Source organism: Microcebus murinus, chromosome 8, assembly GCF_040939455.1.
Source record: "Microcebus murinus isolate Inina chromosome 8, M.murinus_Inina_mat1.0, whole genome shotgun sequence".
NCBI lineage: Eukaryota > Metazoa > Chordata > Mammalia > Primates > Cheirogaleidae > Microcebus > Microcebus murinus.
Window position 1 is genome coordinate 99,399,293 of NC_134111.1, and position 15,342 is coordinate 99,414,634.

The 15,342-nt window shown below is 38.0% G+C and overlaps 1 protein-coding gene across 1 annotated transcript in view; it reads left to right on the forward strand.

The window, feature by feature from the left end:
* Window positions 1-14,911, forward strand: part of PSMD1 (proteasome 26S subunit, non-ATPase 1) — a 99,527-nt gene extending 84,616 nt beyond the window's left edge. Inside the window, exons 20-25 of the mRNA XM_012749386.3 lie at window positions 4,309-4,478; window positions 6,739-6,831; window positions 8,209-8,295; window positions 8,880-9,026; window positions 12,346-12,501; window positions 14,693-14,911. Of these exons, the coding sequence (XP_012604840.1) occupies window positions 4,309-4,478; window positions 6,739-6,831; window positions 8,209-8,295; window positions 8,880-9,026; window positions 12,346-12,492 (644 nt within the window). The 3' untranslated portion in view covers window positions 12,493-12,501; window positions 14,693-14,911. The remainder of the gene's footprint in view (window positions 1-4,308; window positions 4,479-6,738; window positions 6,832-8,208; window positions 8,296-8,879; window positions 9,027-12,345; window positions 12,502-14,692) is intronic.
* The last annotated feature ends 431 nt before the right edge of the window (window positions 14,912-15,342 follow it).

The window sequence follows — 15,342 nt, forward strand, 5'->3', positions numbered from 1 at the left end:
ATCTTTTTTTTTTTTCTTTTTAGCTGCCACTTTTTTTTTTTTTTTTTTTTTTGAGACAGAGTCTCGCTTTGTTGTCCAGGCTAGAGTGAGTGCCGTGGCATCAGCCTAGCTCACAGCAACCTCAAACTCCTGGGCTCAAGCGATCCTTCTGCCTCAGCCTCCCGAGTAGTTGGGACTACAGGCATGTGCCACCATGCCCGGCTAATTTTATATATATATATATCAGTTGGCCAATTAATTTCTTTCTATTTATAGTAGAGACGGGGTCTCGCTCTTGTTCAGGCTGGTTTTGAACTCCTGGCTTTGAGCAATCCGCCCTCCTCGGCCTCCCAGAGAGCTAGGATTACAGGCGTGAGCCACCGCGCCCGGCCTAGCTGCCACTTTTTGAAGTTTACAATTTTAAATTACAACCCTTTACTTGTTCATTCAGCATTACTATAGGTTTTTGTTGTTTTTTTACTATATTAGGGTTATTTGTTAAGAGTTGGGGAAGAATAATTCTGTGCTTTACCTTTATTCTGCAATCTTTGCTAGAAGTCATCTCTGTCTTTCCCTCCTTTCTTCTTCTTTTGGAGCCCCTGTGTTTGATTTGTCATGGACCAATCAAGTTTTGGTGCTTCTTTCCATTTCTTTATTTGTAATCTATTTCTATTTATTTTGGTTCAGGTATTTAATACATAAAAGTTTTATACATATAGTGTTCACTATTATAAGCATAAAATTATTCTCTTGTCTTTTTTCACTTTTTAATATCCTATCCAACTGCATTAGAAAAATTTGCAATCCTGTATCTCTCTCCGTAAAGTTAGTGGTAGTAGAGAAAAATCTGAGGAGGGTAACTTCAAAAGATGGAATGAAGTTGAAATTTATGAGAACTCACTCAGTGATTTGGACTCTTCTGGGAGAAGAGCTGAAGATTAAGAAGATTTATGATTGAAGTCTGTTAAACTATAAACACTATCAATAGGATAAACTCTCCCTGGCTTATTAAATTTCAGAATGTTAGAACAAAAGGCTAGTTTAGTTTGTAAGTCTGAGAAGATAAGTTTCATTGGACTAAAAGAAAATTCAACTTCAAAACTTAAATCTATCCCCAGAAACCTATCTAATTAAAGAGAAAAAAAAAGAAATATAAATAAAATATTTAAAAAAAATTTAAAAAAAAAAAAAAACTTAAATCTAATAGCACATTCTCTAGGCAGCCTTTTCCTCTCTTGTACCCTACCCAGCCTCACCCTAGGTTAGGTACCTTGCTTAGCTGTATGTTCCTACTAGCACCCAGGTTTATAGCTATCATAATATGCTGTGTCTTATTTTAATTATCTAATCTGTTGTCTTCACTAGACTGATGTCTCCTTGGGATCTTTTTCAGTATTTTATTCATAATTCTCAATATATAGTAAGCATTCAGTTTTTGTGGGGGTTAGTGTAGGGAAGAATATAAGCAGACAATAAATGCACATAACTCCTGTGGGAAAAACAAAATAATACCTGACCTTTTTTTTTTTTTAGATAAAAATCTTAAATGAAATATCTATAGTGGGGTTTTAAGAAAATCTAGATTATTTTGTTGAACAGTAGAAACCCTATTCTTGCAAAAATTAAAATGCTGTTTGGTTTAGTATTTATTTTTGACAACCAAGCAAAATGTAGTCACCTATGAAATATTGAGATCAAGAGAAGTGAAATGTGAGCAACTAGAATCCAGCATTGTAATTCAAATTGGGATCCTGATTAGGCACAGACAAGCCCCATTGTTATAGGCTGTATTATATAAACTAACAGATTTGCATTTCACAGTTCTGTGTTACAGCACTAACACCATTTACTGGACCAGAGATTGCAACACACCTGCCCTTGAGCCAAATCTGACAAGGATGTGTTTTATTTTACCTGCTAACAAAATTTGCAAGATTTTGGACAAAATCCAGATAGAGTCCACTTTTAAAAACAAAATGACTTAGTGACCCTGGACCTATATCTCTAGTAACATGTTCCCATTAAATAAAACATGTACTTTCCAGTTTACTTCAATTCCCCACTTCTCCCAGTCCATGTTTTCTCATTTGTTTACCCATCTCATTCCTAAAGACATTCGAGTTTGCAACCCCTAATAGCCTCCTAGAATCTCAACCTTACAAGGGCTCAGTAAAGATCCAGCTATCTAACTCTGATAGCTTGGACCTCAGCTCTGGTTCACTGGCTTTCAAACTGTGCTTCTCTGTAGTGTCTAGAGGAATAGTCTAGGGAATGTGGCAAAAGATCAGGTTCTAAGCCATGATACCCTCCCAACAGTCCAAACTTCTCATTAGACAGAATCAGCTCTGATTTTATTGTTTTACATATTGTGGTTCCTCAAAAAATTTTCAATTGAATCAAGAATTGAAGCTTAAAAGTTTTCTTTTGTTAGTGCTAGTGCTCTAGTTCAAATACTAAAGTTTATACCCTTATTTTGCCAATGGAAAAAAAGACTCTTAGAAGTAAAGTAAGCCAGGTGTGGTGCCACACACCTGTAGTCCCAGCTATTCAAGAGGGTGAAGCAGAAAGATCACTTTAGGCCAGGAGTTTGAAATCACAACATAGCAAAACCCTATCTCCAAAAAATAAAAAAAGAAGTAAAGTAATTCATCTCTGGTCACCAGGCTAGTTAATGTCAGAGCTGCCTCCTACCAATGTAAGTGATTTAATAATTTGTAGAGTAATGCTTCATACTGTACTTGGATTTTTCTGTAGTTGCACATAAATCTTTATAACTGATAATAAATATTTCTCATAATTCTAATAGTTTTGTTTTTGTTTTTGTGGGTTTTTTTTGAGACAGAGTCTCACTTTGTTGCCCAGGCTAGAGTGAGTGCCGTGGCGTCAGCCTAGCTCACAGCAACCTCAAACTCCTGGGCTCGAGCGATCCTCCTGCCTCAGCCTCCCGAGTAGCTGGGACTACAGGCATGTGCCACCATGCCCGGCTAGTTTTTTCTATATATATTCGTTGGCCAATTAATTTCTTTCTATTTATAGTAGAGATGGGGTCTCACTCTTGCTCAGGCTGGTTTTGAACTCCTGACCTCGAGCAATCCGCCCACCTTGGCCTCCCAGAGTGCTAGGATTACAGGTGTGAGCCACCGCCCCCGGCCTCTAATAGTTTTTATACTGCTTAACACCTAAAAGAGCAAAAGTCAGAACATATTCTTTACTGTTATTTATTTATTTAGACAGAGTCTTGCTATGTTGCCTAGGCTAGAGTACAGTGGCATCATCATAACTCACTGCAATTTCAAATTCCTGGGCTTAAGTGATCCACTTGCCTCAGCCTCCCAAGTAGCTGAGACAACAGGTGTGTGCGTACCATGCCCAACTTATTTTTTAAATATTTTGTAGAGATGGAGTCTTGCTATGTTGCTGAGGTGAGTCTCAAACTCTTGGCCTCAATCTTCCTGTCTCGGCCTCCCAAAGTGTTAGGATTATAGGCATATGAGCTACCATGCCTGGCCTGTCAAATATATTTTATAAATGTGTGAGTATATTATAAATATGTAATTTTCTACATTCAGACATATGATTAAAGCAGCAAGTATAAAACGAAGTTAACAATATCTACCTCTTGGCCTCTTTGCTATTGCTTGCAAATATATGTACTATTAATAAATTATTAGCACTTTAAGGCCAGGCGCGGTGGCTCACGCCTGTAATCCTAGCACTCTGGGAGGCCAAGGCGGGTGGATCCCTCAAGGTCAGGAGTTCGAAACCAGCCTGAGCAAGAGTGAGACCCCATCTCTGCTATAAATAGAAAGAAATTAATTGGCCGACTAGACATATATAGAAAAAATTAGCCAGGCATGGTGGCACATGCCTGTAGTCCCAGCCACTTGGGAGGCTGAGGCAGAAGGATTGCTTGAGCCCAGGAGTTGGAGGTTGCTGTGAGCTAGGCTGACGCCACGGCACTCTAGCCTGGGCAACAGAGTGAGACTCTGTCTCTAAATAAATAAATAAATAACACATTAAAAGGTAATATATAGAGTAATATTTAACTTAGAATCATAGTTTTAATACTCTTCAGGCTTAGTTTTTTAAAAACACCTGCCTATAGATAAAGAAGGTCTACATTTGCCCTGAGTCCAATTAAAGTATAGCATTTTCAGTTTTGGAGAGCCTAGATAACTCAATGACTAATTCCATGGACTCTATATTAGATTGTATGAACTGTGCTCTTAAAATAATCGCCAGATGTCTTCCTAGTGCAGTACTTAGAAATAATAAAATCTTTATTATTACCCCACTGGATTGCTGTTCATAGTTTCTCTTTTTCTACAGGTGGTCATAATGTCACAATCTCCTTACAGTCCAGGACTGGACACACTCATATGCCTTCCGTGGTTGGTGTCCTTGTCTTTACTCAGTTCTGGTTCTGGTTTCCTCTTTCACACTTCCTGTCATTGGCTTATACCCCTACCTGTGTCATCGGCCTTAACAAGGACTTAAAGGTATGTTTGTGAGACCTCAACTTTGTAGTACATCCTGTTCACCATATCCTATTGATACACACCAGCCACTCGCAAGGATTTCCATGAAATTTTAAAGATGAGTTGGCATCTCATCAATAACATGTTTTCCCTTCAATTTGAGTCATCACCTTGTTAAGTGGAATTTGTCAGTGGAAGTTTTAAAAATCCTGTCTCCTTACTAGCTGTGTAATATTGAGTGAATCAATTGAGAGGGAATGGTGAAAGAGAGGGCTAAATTCAAACATACAGAGAGACTTTGTAGACCACTCTGATGAATTTTATTTAATACTAAAGGCTGTGTGAGCTGTTGAAGGGTTTCTAATAGACAAATGACATGAGATTTGCATTTTAGAAAGATTGTTCTGGTATCAATGGAAAGCCATTAGAATGCTATTGCAGTAATCTGGGCAAGGTAGAATGAGAACCTAAACTGAATCTTAATAATAAGGAATAAAGATTTGAATCAAGGACATGTTTCAGAGTTATATGATACTATAATGATTGATGGAAGAAAGAATTGTTACTAAAGGGAAAAGCAAAATAGGAGGATGTCCCTTTGGTAGTGGCAGAGAATAAGACCAGCAATGAGGAGCCAGGGAATCTGACAGAATGAAACTGGTCACTTAAGTTAAAAACTTAAGGTGCTTCATGCTTTGTCATCACATTTTTAATCATATTTTTAAATGCGGTTTGTGATTTAGGCCTTTCTCAATCCTGTGACCTGATGATTCATCTTCTTGTTCTTTAAAGGTCAAAAGGCTTTTTGACCTTAAAATAATTCTTATGTCTAGTCATCACTGTTCTATTAAATTTTCAGAGTGGAAAATTTTTAGGCCAAAAATCGCCTGATAAAGATTGAATGTTTCATTGTATTGATTTTGCTGTACAGCTTATAGCTAATTAAAACTGCTCACATTTGTAAGCAGTTTTATTTCTCGAAATAAGGATTTGGTTTCCCAATCCCTAACCTTTAACATTGTAACTAAACATCCTATAAAGGGGCTTTTATTCTCTACCAAATAATTTTGTGATCTGTTTTTATTCTTTACTATAAAAGCCATGTGGACTCAGCTACAGAGGAGGCTGAGGCGGGAGGATGGCTTGAGGCTAGGAATTCAAGACCAGCCTGAGAAACAACATAGCGAGACCCCCGTCTCTAAAAAAAAAAAAAAAAAAATGAAAAAAATTAGCTGGGTATGCTAGTGCACATCTATACTCTCAGCTGCTCAGGAGGCTGAGGCTGGAGGATTGCTTGAGCCCAGGAGTTTGAGGTTGCAGTGAACTGTGATTGTGCCACTGCACTCCAGCCTGAGTGACAGAGTGAGTACCTGTCTCTAAAAAAGAAGAAAGTGAGATGGAGAAGATAAGCTTCCTGGCCCTAGAAAGTATGGTGCTTATTATCATTCTCCCATCAACATAAATTGGGTAGAGAAAAATTCAGACCAAAGAATTTAAACCTGGTTACTAAGTAATGTGAAGCTGACTTTCCATTAGGCTCATGTTAGACTCTTATAAGGCATAATTAAATGATGTGGAAACAATTTTTTTTTTTTTAATGGAGGTAGAGTCTTGCTCTGTTGCCCTAGCTAGAGTGCGGTGGTGTCATAGCTCACTGCATACTCCAACTCCTGGGCTCAAGTGATCACCCTGCCTCAGCCTCCTGGGTAGCTGGCACTACAAGCCCATTCCACCATGCCTGGCTAATTTTTTCTATCTTTTGGTAGAGACAGGATCTTGCTCTTGCTCAGGCTGGTCTCAAACTCCTGACTTCAAGCAATCCTCCCAGAGTCCTAGGATTACAGGCATGCGCTACTGCGCTTGGCCAGGAAACTATTAATATATATACAGACTTACAAGTTAGTGTGGTGCAAGGAAGGGACATGGAAGTTTGGGACAGAAAATCAATCAGACAGCTTTACAAAGGAGGTAACAGTTAATCTAATGCTCACACCATGAGTAGGACTTAATCCATTGAAGCAGGGTAGGTTGTTAGTAACAGTGAGATAAAGGGGTATCTATTCAAAGGCACAGCTTCAGGAAAGCATAAGGAACTACAGGTAATTCTGTAAAGCACCTAAAAACTAATTCAATAAAAGAAGACAGATGCCTTTCAAAGAGTAGTGATAACATAGTCGAACATCTATCCACCATTGACACTTCTGGTCTCTTTTTTGTATCTTACTTAAATCTTTATGTTATTTTAATGGAGAAGGAAAAACAATTTCTTTTATTTCTTCAGATGCCAAAAGTTCAGTATAAATCAAACTGTAAACCATCCACGTTTGCATATCCTGCCCCTTTGGAAGTACCAAAAGAAAAGGAAAAGGAAAAGGTATGTTCTTTGTTCCTTTAAGCAACATTTGTACTTAGATATAGGAGCTGAGTGTTTTACCTGTGCTCATTTTTAAATATGTTTTATGTTTAAAAGTTACATTTCTCGTGGTAAAAATCTAACATTATACAAGAATATGAAGTAAAAGTGCTTTTTCTGTCTTGGTCATCCAAGTCCCATGTTGTAGGATTCACAACTGGTGAATCCCTGTGTAGGTTTTCTCTGCATGTGTCAATACTTTTTATACCACAGATAGAATTATTCTCTACATACTATTCTACATCTTGTTTTCACTTTAACATATCTTTAAAACTTAGTGTATATAGATCTCATTTTTTTCCCAAAGCTACCAAGCCATGCCTTTATGAATGTAGCATTATTTGTCATACTAGTTCTTTCTTTAGTTTCATTTAAGGTTATTTCTAATTTATCACTACTACAAATGAGGCTGGAATGAAAGTCTTTATACACATCCGTTTGTGCCCTGTGCAAGTAAGTATATAGGTTAGAATCTTAGATGTGGAATTGCTTGATCAGAAGTAATACACATCACTTATTTTCTTAGATATTAACCAATTTACCTTTCAAAATGGATATAATCAATTTATGCTCCTACCAGTCATTGATATGTGTTAAATCAAAGAATAATGATTAGAGAGTTGTACTTGCCAATGAAGTTTTACTCAGTAAAAGTATCTTTCATGACACATGACGTATAGGAGAATAGTTCTTTCTGTCAGGATAATGTCTCATATTATCCAGTTAATTATTTGGTGTAAATTGTGTGTATAAGTGGCAATAATTATATAATTGGCCAAATTTGAGGGTGGCCGCTGTGTTTCATACCCTCTTTTTAGTTCTAAAACAAAATCAGCTTTACACCAACCAATATTGCCCAGCTGTTCAAACTCCCTGTTTCACCTTTGATTTCAGTGAGACCCATCAAGGAGGATAATTCCAGGCCATCCACTCACCCATTATTATTGTAAGGCACTAGTCCAGTGTGGACATCTCTACAACCAGGACTGGAGGAAATTATTGTGTTTCCCAGTGCTTTCCCTATAAAGTAAAAAAGGATATAGCACCCAAATCTTTATCTTAGAAGTACATGATAGCAAATTTATATACAGGCTAGGCTACAGATTAAAGAAGATTAGAATTATATTAGACACAAACCTCCAAGAACTAAAGATTCACCTGGATAATAGTAGTAAATAACGTCAGTAAATGTCCTTGTTATTCCCATTTATTCTCGATTATTTTGTTCTTTATAATACTTACTGCCAGCAAACAGAATAGTATTATAGGGTTCTTAGGGCTTATATGTTTGTATAGACCTAAGGGATTACAATGATTTACCCTGTTCACTTCCTCTAGGTTTCTACTGCTGTGTTATCTATAACTGCCAAGGCTAAAAAGAAGGAAAAAGAAAAAGAAAAAAAGGAGGAGGAGAAAATGGAAGTGGTGGGTATAACTTGGTGGTTGGTCATACAGGTTGAAATATCTCTCTGTTATGGTCCAGATTCTTCCTTAGTCTAACATTAACTATACCTTGCTCATGGCTTCCTTCAAATAATTATCCTATTCCCAGCATATAGAATGATATAATTTTACTTGAAAGGGACACTAGAAATTATATCCATTTGTAGGAAGAATAGAAGCTTACAAATTAGGAATAAGTTCCTGGAGGAAATGACAACCAAAATAGGTTTTGAAGGGCAGAGTGGGATTTTTAGCAGACAATGAAATGATGGTAGGAGAAAGAAAAATCCTTTCAAGCAAAGAAATTGTCATTTGTTTAAATAGACCTGATTTTACTTACGTCTGCTGGGTTTTCTACCATCTTATCCTTTAAAACCAAGTCAAATACCACTCTCATTCCCAAATGGAGTTACATATGTCCTCTGAATCTATTATCACGTTAGTTGTACTTCCATTATTATCTGCCACTAAATTTTATACATAATAGTTGCTCGGTAAACTTATCAAACATTACTCAGTGATGTGGAACAGAAGTGAACCTTTACTGAGCCTTTTTTCCCCCCTAGGATGAGGCAGAGAAAAAAGAAGAAAAAGAGAAGAAAAAAGAACCTGAGCCAAACTTCCAGTTGTTGGATAACCCAGCCCGAGTTATGCCAGCCCAGCTTAAGGTCCTAACCATGCCAGAGACCTGTAGATACCAGCCTTTCAAACCAGTAAGTTACCAGTGGCTCCTAGCTCTATATTCCATGGGATAGTAATCTGTAGAACAATAAAATATTGCTAGAGAAAGATAAATCTACAAAATCATTAGAACAAGTTCTCTAGTACTAAGAAATCTCTTAGCAAAAGAAAGAATATTTCCCTCCATTTCATATATATTTTGGGGAATTTTTCTTTTTTATGTGTAATTCTACAAACGCCCTTATTCTGCCACAGGTGTATGCCATAGACATTCCTAAAACAGCATAGTGATTGGGAACATAGACTGTAGAGGCAGGCATACTGGATTTGAATCTTTTTTTTTTTTTTTTTTTTTTTTTTTAAAGAAATCACCACCTTTCAATGGATTTGAATCTTGATTCTACCACTTACAGGTTATGGGACGTTAGGCTAGGTACTAAATCTCTCACTGCCTCAATTTCCCTTACTGTACAGCACAGATTATCATCCCTACCTCACAGGGATATGGCTCAAATTGAACAAGTTAATACATAAGCACTGAGAACAAGACCTGGGACTGCTTGGTAAATGTTAGTCATCATTATAATTACACTGCTGTCATAAACATTACATTTTAGAGTTCAAAAAGGATCTTTGTGCCATTTAACTTATTCCAAGGTGTAGAATATTTCATGTTAGTAACAAATGCTTATCAGAAATTTAAGCATGACACTGTCTTTATCTTCCAGGTTCTTGTACCTAAAAAACTAAAAAGCCATCAATAGACCCATTCGATATATCCAACTGCTAGGTCTATCAAAGATGTCAGATATGAAATTTCTAGATCCTCATACAAGAGTAAACTACTCTTATCAACCTGATGGTGGGTCAGAGGTAGCTGAGCCAAGGTCTTACTTGACTAGATTATCAGCTAGAGGAGACAAAGGCAGAGAATGGAAGATAGTGTTATGTAGTGGTTTAGAGCTGGAATTTGGCATAACTGGATTTATATTTCAGCTCTGCCATTTCTTATCTGTGTGAATATACAAGGCATTTAATGTCAGTTTCTTCATCTGTAAAATTGGTCTGGTAATACCATCTCCCTCCTAAAGATGTTGTAAAACATCTAAACCAATGATAAATGTTGATCTGTAGCACTACCTAATCTATAGTAGTTGTTGTGTGGTGTTAAGTGAATGAATTGATAGAACTGCCAATGGACGCCTTAAATATGGTCACTGTCTGATCTGCAATCCAGTTCATCTTAGTGGCATTTTTACAGAGAATGTGTGCTAATAGTGTCTATAAACTTTTCTTGCCAGTTGCAGTGGAATATATATCCAGAACAAATGTCTTAGGACACAACTAGTGCATACTCCAAGCACAGGAGATACCTAATGTTTTTGACAATTATGAACTAAAGATAGACATATGCTCAAGGCCAGGAGACAATATGAGCACACTGGTATGCCACAGTTGGAAATAAAATGTTTGTTAAGTCTTTGCTCAAATTAAGTCAGAGCTATAACAGTTGATCCATCTATAAATCCGAAAGACTTCCTCTGTCTGTGCAAGCAAGTAATGAAGGCTGAAGAATAATTGTCAGTTGCCTGGCTGACTGTTGAAGGTGTAGCCCAACACAGTCTAACAAAGACTGGGAGACTTATTGTTCCCAGATGTTTAAGGAAATTCTTGTCCAATGAATAGATGATTAAAGAGACTCAGTGGACACACAAGACAGAGAACACAAACTTTATAGTGTTTCATTGCCTATATATTCAGTTGGTATTCACCCTTCCCAGAGAACAGAAAATCATGTATCTTACTGCTTAGAGGGTGAACTTTCTTACCAACATATGCAGCATTAATAAACCTAACCACGTATAGCTATAAACAGCTCTTTACATGTGTGGATGGTATTGTAGGATTTGAGTTGGATTATTTCATTCCCGTTAAGCATGAAATAGTAATAACCTAGAGCCAGATGTTTCCCCAAAATAGGAAGTCCTCTTGTGAACTGGGTATTTTCTGTCTGGTAGCTTATTCATCTCCATTTGGTCAATTAGGAGGTTCAAGTAAATTTTTAGGCCATGGAGGATTAGGGCGGTGACCACATGCTCTGATTGTTCTTGGCGTGAGTATTGATAGTAAAGACAGGGTCCATTCATAAAATGCATTCTCTTCAAGAAGAGCAAACTTTTTAAGGGAGAGGTTCTAGGTAAATGTAGGATATGTGTGTATTGGGAGAAGGGAAATAGTTTGGAAATTCATGAAGGCATACCAGTTTTGTAGCGTGGCAGAGCAGAGTTCTGATGAGTAAAAATCGGATTAGGTTGAACTGCAGAGATGCTTATACATATGTGAATCATTTGACTCATGTGCTTGTGCTTCTTTTCCTTCCCAGTAATGTGCTTTGGTAGAAATATGCTTTTTCCAGATGTGCCCTGCCACTGTTGACTGATTTAATTACAGAGAGCAGCTTTCCATTTCCTTTGACACAGGCAAGCAAATAGAATGAGGTTAGCACACCAGAGATGGGTGAATAGTTTGGTGTTTGGATTCACCTTCTGCTAATATGTTTGGAAGAAGGCTTAATAGAATTGCTGCTACAGTCTGCTTTCTGTTTGTTTCCCATCTGTTTTTTCATTGGCTTGCATCACCAGGATTTATGGATCAAAGTGAAAAACACTCAGATGTCTGGTATATTTATGCTGTTCTCTCCATCGTTCTGAAATTGCTGCTGGTTTTTCCTTTACAAATTATCTTGTCTGGTTAACAAAAAAAAAAACAAATTATCTTGTGTCCAAAATGATGGTCATCTCACAATAATGGAGTACATATTAGATTAGTGTGCTTCTCAAACTTTAATGCGCATGCAGATCAACTGGGGATCTTGTTAAAATGCAGATTCTGTAGATCTAGGGTGGGCCCAGCTTTTCTTTATTTTTAACAAGCTCACAAGTGATAACAATGCTGCCGGTTCAGGACCACATCTTGAGGAGGAAGGCATGAGAATATTGTATTTGGACAGGAAACATTCATTATACCCCCAGTCAGACTGAGGTTAGTAGCCAGATCCATGGCTGAGAAATACTGTTCTTAAATTAGGATGCAATTTAACATCTTAAATTAGGATGTTCAGCTGAGTAGAACAGCATCACATGTTATACCATCCAGAGCCATTGGGTTAAGTTTGCAAATGCTCCTTATAGGTCACAGTTGTCTTTATCCTAGTATAGTCCTGCCCTAGGTTTTTACTTCTGCATCATTCAGATAGTTTTAAGGTGCCATTTAACAAGCGTACACTCTAGATGTGAAACAGGCTTGGAATATGAGTGGAGCTTGTGCTTCTTCACTGCTCTCTGTTTACAGCTCTCCATCGGAGGCATCATCATTCTCAAGGATACCAGTGAAGACATTGAAGAACTGGTGGAACCTGTGGCAGCACACGGCCCTAAAATTGAGGAGGAGGAACAAGAGCCAGAACCCCCAGAACCATTTGAGTATATTGACGATTAAGGACCAGAGGTACATGTGCAACCAAATTATGAAGGGAAACCTCTTCGCCAGTACTTCACAAATGTTTGTTACAAGGACATCGTCTCACTGTTTTCCTTTGTTTTGTGCTTAGTACTTATTTACACTTAAACAGCATTAAAACTTCCCCCTATTTTTAGCTCTTTCTGTGTATGTAACAAGAAATGCCTTTTTTCTTTCTTCCTTAACTCTATACACTACCAATGCTGTTCAAAGTGGCTGGCCTGTAAACTGTTTTTATAGTTCTGTAAGGAGATACTCGGAAACTTGCTTCAGAATGTAAAGCGACTCAATGCTTCTTTCATCCGCAGAGTCTTCCCCAAAAAGTCATCTGAACTGTATAGTTTGCTTAGTGATGGAGTTGATTTACATTCTGATGTAAGTGCCTTGTGGATCAGTAATAGTTGGACTGGCACTGGCCCATTGATCACACTTTTGAGTAGCACAGATATACAATTTTCACCGAATTTTCTCTCTCCCTATCTCCTTTGGCAATACTTTTGACACTAGAAGCCTTAACATTCATTCATTCAGTGTGTGTAAGTCAGGGTGCTTATAGAGACTTTGGGGTCATTTAGACCACATCACAAAGCTTCATCCAGTTGAAAAGGATTATTACTGTGCCAGTATTCTAACAGTACTGAAAGGGGTCTTTAGATGTGAAAGATTAGAATAATATAATTCATTAAATTGTCATTCTTAGTTGCCTCATTTCTTTTGAATGGTCATCACATAATTGAAGGCTCAGGTGAACGATAATCAAGGTTCCCTAATCCTACCCTAGCACGAACACATTTTCAGACAGCTATGAATTTATTCTATGCTTTAAACAAAATAAGGACAGTATCATGTATTATATTTAAAAGTCTAGTTGCAAATCAAGCATGGTGAGTGTTATACACTGACTAGCAATTAACGAAAACTTTACAGAAATCTCAGATAAATATTAAGGTAGAAACCCTGCCATTTGTAGGAAAATATATTCATGCCTCAGGGAGACTATTAGTTTGGGCCTTAAGAAAAGGGGATTTATACTAATTTCCATGTTATCTAAACTTAGTTTTGAAAATTATTGGCCAGGTGCTGTGGCTCATGCCTATAATCCTAGCACTTTGGGAGGCCAAGGCAGGAGGATCAGTTGAGGCCAGGACTTCAAGACCAGCCTAAGCAAGGGTGAGACCCTGTCTCTACCAAAAATAGGAAAAATTAGCTGAGCCTGGTGGTGTGCGCCTGTAGTCCCAGCTACTTGGGAGGCTAAGTTGGGAGGATTGCTTGAACCCAGGAGTTTGAGGTTGCAGTGAGCTATGATGATTCCACTGCACTCTACCCAGAGCGACAGAGTAAGACTGTTATCTCAAACAGAAAGAAAGAAGAAAAGAAAGGAAATTATCTTTCAGCCTTGATGGTTTCCTAAGCTTTACCCAACTAGCACATGACAGTATAGATGTCATGATCACTCAGTCTCTCTTGGAGAATGGAAATGACACCTATTAGCGTCCTTTTTAGCCTTTTTAATACCTTACAGGAAGCCCCCCGGGTGATGGCTTTCAAGGCAGTTTACTACAAAATGGCTTAGAGGCTTATAGCTGGAAACTGGATTCTTGTTAGGTTTTAAAGGATAAAATATTCAGTCCATTAAGGGTTTGAAGGCCGGGCGTGGTGGCTCGTGCCTGTAATCCTAGCACTCTGGAGGCCGAGGCGGGTGGATTGCTCGAGGTCATGAGTTCGAAACCAGCCTGAGCAAGAGCGAGACCCCGTCTCTACTATCAATAGAAAGAAATTAATTGGCCAACTAATATATATAGAAAAAATTAGCCGGGCATGGTGGCGCATGCCTGTAGTCCCAGCTACTCGGGAGGCTGAGGCAGGAGGATCGCCTGAGCCCAGGAGATTGAGGTTGCTGTGAGCTAGGCTGACGCCACGGCACTCACTCTAGCCTGGGCAACAGAGTGAGACTCTGTCTCAAAAAAAAAAAAAAAACAACAACAACAACAAAAAAGGGTTTGACAGCTATAGTCTGTCTTAACCCAAAGTAGCATAAGGACTGCAAAGGCAGGGTTGAGGCCTAGTTTTAGATTTCAATAGCTAGTAATAAAAAAAAAAGAGGGGGGAAGGGGAGAGAGAATGTTTTGCAATTAAGAATGACTCTAGCTTCTACCACCACCCCCATTCCCTTCCGCAGGATCTCACTTGCTCTTCTGAAGAAGATTGTCCAGGCTCATATTGGAAATGCCTATGAGGAAATTCATGCCGAGACCTGCTATTCAATGCATGTGTACCATTGCCTTGCGCTGACCTGAAGAACCTTGTCTCCAAGTCTTTGGTTGAAAAGAAGATATATGACTATTTAGTGTGCTCTTTCACAGAACTTGGTTTTCAAATAAATATATTAAAATCTCCAGATGGACAAGACTTTTGTTTTTCAACCTGGATTTTTAATAAATGAATCTAATCCTCTGCCCATCATGAAATTCCTGAATTCAAAGAGCTAAATGCTTGATGTGCTAGGATGAGTATGCATGACTTTCATATTGATGAAAAAGTTCAGCTATTCTTAAATTATAGACCATTTTGAGAATATTGGGGGGGAAATCAAATCTTGCTCCTTACCCCAAGAATTCTCTGCAATTTTTTTAATGGAACGGAGAGTGGAATGCCATCCCTTACTGAAGAAGTCTCTTTAATGATCCAGGAAAATGTTTAGACAGCTAAAAAGCACTTTTTTAAAAAACAAACTTTGGTTTTAGGATAAACAGGCAGGGTTAATCTTCTGACAACTACACCATCTCCTTGTGTTCTGCTATATGAAATGGGTCTTTCTGATTTACTGGA